This window comes from Aulonocara sp. 'chitande type north' Nkhata Bay, linkage group LG1 (assembly GCF_057382095.1).
Source record: "Aulonocara sp. 'chitande type north' Nkhata Bay isolate Kocher_YH1m ecotype deep benthic linkage group LG1, A_spYH_male_GT1.1, whole genome shotgun sequence".
NCBI classification, from domain to species: domain Eukaryota; kingdom Metazoa; phylum Chordata; class Actinopteri; order Cichliformes; family Cichlidae; genus Aulonocara; species Aulonocara sp. 'chitande type north' Nkhata Bay.
The window spans coordinates 24,869,476-24,876,191 of NC_141344.1; the positions used below are offsets into that span (position 1 = coordinate 24,869,476).

Here is a 6,716-nt window from a genome sequence, read left to right on the forward strand (position 1 = left end):
TTATTTTGTCAAGCACTGTTTGTCTAAATACACTCCTCCTCAACCAGTGTTGCCAACTTAGCGACTTTGTCGCGGGTTTTCAGACCCCCTTAGCGACTTTTTTTCTAAAAAGTGACTAGAGACAAATTTGGCGACTTTTCCTGGTGTTATTGGAAACTTATTTATGACGACTTTTTGACGTGAAAGGGCGTGTTGCTCTTACTCTCAACAAGCAGCGATGCTGCCGTGGGCACCTCACCCGTGCTAAAGCGCAAACGGGCGGAGGATAGTCCTCCCCCAGCTGCAGGAGATGTTCACACCTATGCGTCCAAACTGCAAATGAACCGTGCATGAGCGAAGCCGCTGCTCCGCACTGACTGTAACGCAGTCAGTTCTTCTTTTACTGTTATGCTGTTTTGTGGATCACAAGGTTTAAAACTACTTATAAACACACACACATAAAGTAACTCCACCAGAGTGCCTATTTCGGGTCACGTTTGCCAGTCGAAGCCCGGATAAAGGAGCGGGGTTGGAATTGTGACATTAAACAACAATAATTGCTAAAAGAAATTTAATTTGTAGTTCTAGATAAATTCTAAATGTATTTAGGACGTTTTTTTGCTCACTTTATGTCTCTTCCACGAAGTTATTTCTCTTTCCAACAGCGTAGGTCACAATTACATTAGCATGACCAATTATGCAAATTAGGTGATGACGTCATTTAGCGACTTCTAGCGACTTTTAGGAAAGCCAATAGCGATTTTCCTTACTGAGGAGTTGGCAACACTGTCCTCAACCCTACCTCTCCAAATAGTCAGTCTGAGCTTTCCCTTATTGCTAATGTTGTCCATTCTCGTCACTCCCAGTGAAAATAAGATTTTCAGCTCTGCCACGGTCTCCAGCCTCAGAACTAATAGTAAGCAAGTGCCTTGACGGTGGTTTCGCCATAATAACTATTAATGAGTAATTAATGAGTGAGCAAGTGAATGTCTGAAGGGCACAGTGTTGGAGGGGGAGCATGAACATTGTGTGCTTTTGAAGACAGGAAGAAACAGAGCTCCTGAAGCTGGAGGAAACCCATAAAAGCAGGGAGAATATTTTCAAATTCCACAGAGACGGGAACAAAGGACTCTTGCTGTGAGGGATCAATGCTAACCACTGAGCTGAGAAGCCACAAGTCAGAGATTTCATGTTCCCCACTTCAAAGTGTTGCTAATCACTTTAAGAAGACTGTAAATATTGGAGCAACCGATGCACACCATGTGGTGTAATCTGTACACTCAAATCTATATTTTCATGCAAATGTTTAACCTTTACATCTTATTTCCCCCTATTAGACAAAACTGAGTTAAACAGCTAACTGAAAATGAGCCATAGCATTACCAAAATGCCAGTGGCACGGCAGCCTGCCAGCTCACAAACCATTACGACTCTCATTTTATTTCCAGTAAAATGACACATGTGACCTAACTTTGGTGAAGAGCCATTAAGTGATCATTGTTTGCAAGTTTCACTAACATTTGACGAATACTCTTGGAGTACAGACCCTTATAAACTGTGATGAGCAAAAAAAATAGACAAAAACACCACTTTAAGAACATGATATATTTGCTAACATAATTGGAAAAACACACAAAAACCCAAAAAGATGACAGAAGATCCCGACATACAACTGAAAGATGGAGCATTTCAGAATTCCAAAATCTTCTTCACATTACAACACTATTAAATTTCAGTCCCTCAGGTGTGTCACACCCTCTGTGGAAAGTGAAATTTGCCCGTGAAGCGTCCGTGGTTGTGCAGGTCGAAGGGGCTGAGCACCCTCCTGATGCCCAGCATGTTGCCCTGTGCGATCTTCTTAAAGCTCCAGGGATTCTGGTTGTTCTGCTCCATGTCAGCTTGTTTCTTATGCAGAGCTGCTAGACTCTCTTTGCTCATTACCTGGAATAAAGACATGAGAATACTGTTACCACAGAGAACCAGTGGGTAAAAACTGCGGTCACTTCTAATCAAATCGCATCATCTGAAAACAGTTCAGACTTTTTCTCCCACCAGCGCATGCCTTATCTGTGATCTCACCTTCGCAGGAAAAGGAAGCTTCTTTGCCACTTCAGTCAAGATGTGCTCGACCTCGCCCAGCTCCACCTTTCCTCCCACCTCCACGATCAAACGTCCGTAACGAACCGGTGTCACGTAGTGGTCGATGGCTCCCTTGCCCCCACCCATGCGCTGACCCAGACCTTTCCGCGTGATGGGCTTGTAAGGGGCGTTGATGCGCCACATTGCAAACGTGGTCCGGGCGTCCATCTTTCGATTGATCGTAAGACGCATCATCTCTATATGACCCCAGTGGAGGTACCCACCTCCCAAGGCCTGTATATCAGATCAGAGAAAACAGGTCACTTAGTGTCATTCTCTATTTTTTAACTATTTAAAAAAAACATATGGCAGCACACAGATTAAACCAGGCAGCAACTCTTAAGTCAGTTTAATGCCAAAAACTGCAGTCCCTGAAATCAATCCACATAAAAACCCATTTTAAAGAAGCCAACATCGGCACAAAACATTCTGGCACAAAAAGCGGCTTTGTTTCCCATCACTCACTTTCACCATCTACCCGCGCCAAACTGACAAATACCTCACTTCATTTAAACTGTGTAAAAGGCTTAAAGTTACCATGCTGTGGCCGCTGTGTGACAGACAGGTGCCGTTTCATCTCATTTAACTTGCAGGTGTACTGTTAAGTTTTTCCAGCAAGTACTTTAAAAAAAATATCTTGAGTAAAATTAAAAAAAGAACCAGGTTGAGTCACCTTTTATTTTAACTATAAATCTTGATCAGCACAGAACAAACAAAATGTCAAGGCACTTAGTCATATCCTATAAAACATGCAACACTACTGTCAGCCATATCTAAAGTAAGATAAATGCACTCACCACAATAGCGTACTGTCCCGTGGTGAAGGTATTTGCAGATTTAGCTGGGCCCTGGATATCCCACAGCTTCTTTGCCTCTTTCTTGGCCTTTTTTAAGTTCGGCACCTTGTTCAAAAACTTCAGTTTGGGCTTGTCTGGCAGCACCACATCTGTAGAGGATAAAAACAGGCACGAAGGAACATGTCACATATTTACATATTTACCTGCTACTGAACACCAGAACTGAGGGTGCTGGATGCAAATAAAAAGGTTGCTATGTGGAGAAGGGTTGGGATTGGAGCTCTAACTGCTATACTAATAGTCCACGCAACACTCATGGTGAAAACTGCACCTCCGGCACAATTTCCTCCACGGGTGTTTTGGATCAGAGGCGACCTTTTCACAACAGAAAGGAGTGAATTGACGCATGCAAAGTGTGAATTGTGTTGCCATGACACATCTAGAAGAAACCCAAACCCTAAAGATTTGTACAGCCCTGCTACAGGCACATTTATGTCAGCAATGTTTGTAGGAAAACTATAGATGTCTTCCCACTGTTCATGTTTACATCGCAGTGCAGTCTGATTGGTGACCTTTCCAAATCTACAGTGAGATGAACGTGTTTCACCTTTTCAATTTTGAACCTGTGCATAACTGAGAAAGTATTTATTACACAGCGTGCTGCGGGGAAAAGCCTGTTCTAACGTTTGAGTCTAAGGTTTATTTTTTAACACCTGGCGGCTTTTTTGCTTCTCATCCGTAAATACTCTACATACTCTTTCACATGATTCAGTTTATTTTGAAAAGTCTCAACAGGATCTTGAGCTTTATTGTGAAAGGTTCATGTGGAAAATAAACAAGCGGACATGCCGTGGTTTTACCGTTGTTGTTGCTAACGACAACGCATAAAAACAGGCGCTTGTCCGTCTGTAGTGTGGTTATATTAAATATAAGAGAAAGAGAGAACTTTAAGAAATTAATAGAGCCATGAAAAAATATTGACGTAAACAGTTTATTTTGCGACACCATGAAACAAACTATAGCGTAAAATGAACCGATAGATGTTTTTATATAGTCATCCGATATATAAATCGTTATATCAAACAGCCCTATTCACATGAATCATAACTACTGACTCATGCACATCTGGTATATCCCTCTGCATGATTTTTGAAACAATAAATATATTTCAGGTTTTCTTAATAGGCGGAGAAATCAGCATATAAAGGCCCGCAGGTTGAGAGTTGGGGTTACTTTTGAAAGCTTCATGCTGTGATTTAAGTCATGGTTGGGGTTGTTTAATGAGAATGAAGCATGACTCTGGACCAGCAGTGTAAAGCCATAAAAATTAAACAGCCTGACACAAATAAGTGAAAAGAAGATGAATAATTACCACTGTAGTCTGGAGGGATTTCATATGTCTTCAGCCCTGCAGAGAGGACTTTCAAGTAGCTGTGCAAAGGACCTGTGGAGTAAACCACACGTGAGACAACTGTGCAAGAGGAATTTTGTGGTTTTCAGAAACAAAACAAGTCTTACTTGTGTAGGCTGTTATATTTACGAAAAATATGCTTGAAGCAAGTCTGCGGTGAACTTGTCTTCATCTGAAACTGATGTTGTCATGTCCTGTGTGGAAAATCTATTTACTGTGTGTCCAGCTTTTACAGGAAGTCAGCTGCTCTTTGTACATGTGCAGCTTATTGTTAACTGCAGGTTTCTTGTTTGGCATAATGTAATTATCATATCCTGTTGAATAAAATTAATATGGCATTTCTGTCATAGAAGTGCTTCAGTAGCCAAATGTCTAATCACTTCAATCAGCCTCAGCGTTAAGGACCTTGGGGGTCCAAGTCCTGTCCAAGTCCTGCATGCCGAGTGAAAAATTGCCAAAGCTCTGCTGATTCAATAACCTCAGAGCCCCAAACCTCATCTCCTTACCATCAGCTCAAAAACTTAGTGCAAGAGCAAGGTTTCCACAGCTGACCAAATCCTGTAGTATGCATGTGTGAGTGGCCCAGTTGCCCAGTTTTAAGGCAGGACCTCACTCATAAACTGCAAAACAAGTGAAAATGTGTTGGAAGACACCGTGCCCTTACAGTCACTGTACTAGTGTGTGGTGAGCTCACTGATCCACATCGGCACCAGAGAGAACATCTCTCATGATTTCTCTCTGTAGTCTTGTGACTGCTTCTCTACGAGCCTACTTACACCCATCCATGGATTGGTGTAATTGTGTGTATGGTGTGGTTTAAAGTAACCACACCATACACACAGTAATGCACAGCGGTGCATTACTGCACTGTGATATACGAATGAACTCACTCTTTATTTTTAATTGTTGTGTTTACTGGCTGGTTGCCCGTCTAGTTGATAACCCTGGCCAGGATCCTGTCTTCATACACTGCCTTTCTTTATGGGCTAACTGTGTAACGTTAGCATGGAAAATAAGGTTTACACAGTTTAGCTGCAGTCTCGTCTACCTAGTAGTGAATGTCGGTAACCTAATCAAAATGCCCCGTTTCCACCTTTACCTGGAGGTTAACGTTATGATGAGGTTACCATTAGCTAGCTTGTATTACCTTGTAGGTGACTGCTGGTTTGACAGATTCCGGTCAGCCCGCCGGCAGCAGCTTTAATGAGGGAGAGCATGATGTTAGCGTTGAAATGGACCCTACAAACACCAAACAGTCATTCCGTGTGGTACATATACGAGCATTTTAGGTGTGTGAATAATATAAAATTCTACAAACACCACGTTGGACAAAAGGTCGCTGCCATCGCGGAGTTACTGTAAGACTTCCGGCACAAAAAGAAACATTTCCGGTGTTCGTGTCTTTCACAATAAAAGTATTACAGCCCTCTTTCTGGCTTTTTCTTGTCATTATTATCATTAATCTGATATATTTAATGTGATATAAACATATCACATGAAAGTACAAAATCTATTGTGGTATTTGATTTATATACACATTTAGCACATGAGTTCAGAAGCTGACACAGTAAAAATCCACCTTAACCTCCTAAGACTCGAACTCTTTCATGGCATGCATTTTTAATTTCTCTTTGATATTTGGGCTGATTGGGACCTGAGAAGTTTAAAAACAAAGAATTGCCAGATTTATTTTTTTTTTACCTGATTTTTTTTTTCTGACAAAAAATGAGATGCACATATGAGGATATTTGTTTTAAATTTCAATAGAACAGTAGCAGTATCATGTCCTTGTAAGTGAATATCAGGCCCTTGTAGAGCAAAATTTTGTATTTTGGTCTAGAGGACCCAAAATGTTATGTCCACATATGTGAACACCAGGTCCTAGGAGGACTAATAAGGTCAATAGATCTCAACCTACTTCTATTATCCACCTATGGGGGATTTTAGACGTATGCACACTGCTCTATGGAAGTTTTTTTTTGTGCCACTGGAACAAACAAAAGTTTAGAAAATAATACATTTTTGCCACCCATAAGTTTAAACTTTCTAAATAATCATCTGAAATTTTCAACTTACTAACTCACCTTGTTGAGAAACTTGAACTCAAAATTGAAAAAAAAATAATAATGTAAAATTTCAAATTAAGTTGACAATTTGAGATGAAAATTTCAACTTATCTCTGCCAATCAATCGTGTTTGTTTCAGTGGCAGAAACAAGCTTCTATACCACAGTCCACTGCTGTCATCAGAAGATCAAATTTAATTACCTTACCCTTACATTAACACCAGTGATCCTAAGAAACTTGTTCTAAACAGGTAGAAAATGCAAACTCCACACAGACAGACACCTGTCCAACAGGAGGGCTGAGCCGAGAGAACGCAGAGAAAAA

The 6,716-nt window shown here is 40.9% G+C and overlaps 1 protein-coding gene across 1 annotated transcript; it reads right to left on the reverse strand.

The window, feature by feature from the left end:
* Window positions 1-1,569: 1,569 nt before the first annotated feature.
* Window positions 1,570-5,710, reverse strand: mrpl16 (mitochondrial ribosomal protein L16). The gene is made up of 5 exons (XM_086289910.1): window positions 5,474-5,710; window positions 4,288-4,359; window positions 2,916-3,064; window positions 2,059-2,352; window positions 1,570-1,920 (listed from the first exon to the last, which is right to left on the reverse strand). The coding sequence occupies exons 1-5, from the start codon at window positions 5,541-5,543 to the stop codon at window positions 1,729-1,731; spliced, it is 777 nt and encodes a 258-aa protein (XP_086146036.1). The 5' UTR covers window positions 5,544-5,710; the 3' UTR covers window positions 1,570-1,728.
* Between the last annotated feature and the right edge of the window lie 1,006 nt (window positions 5,711-6,716).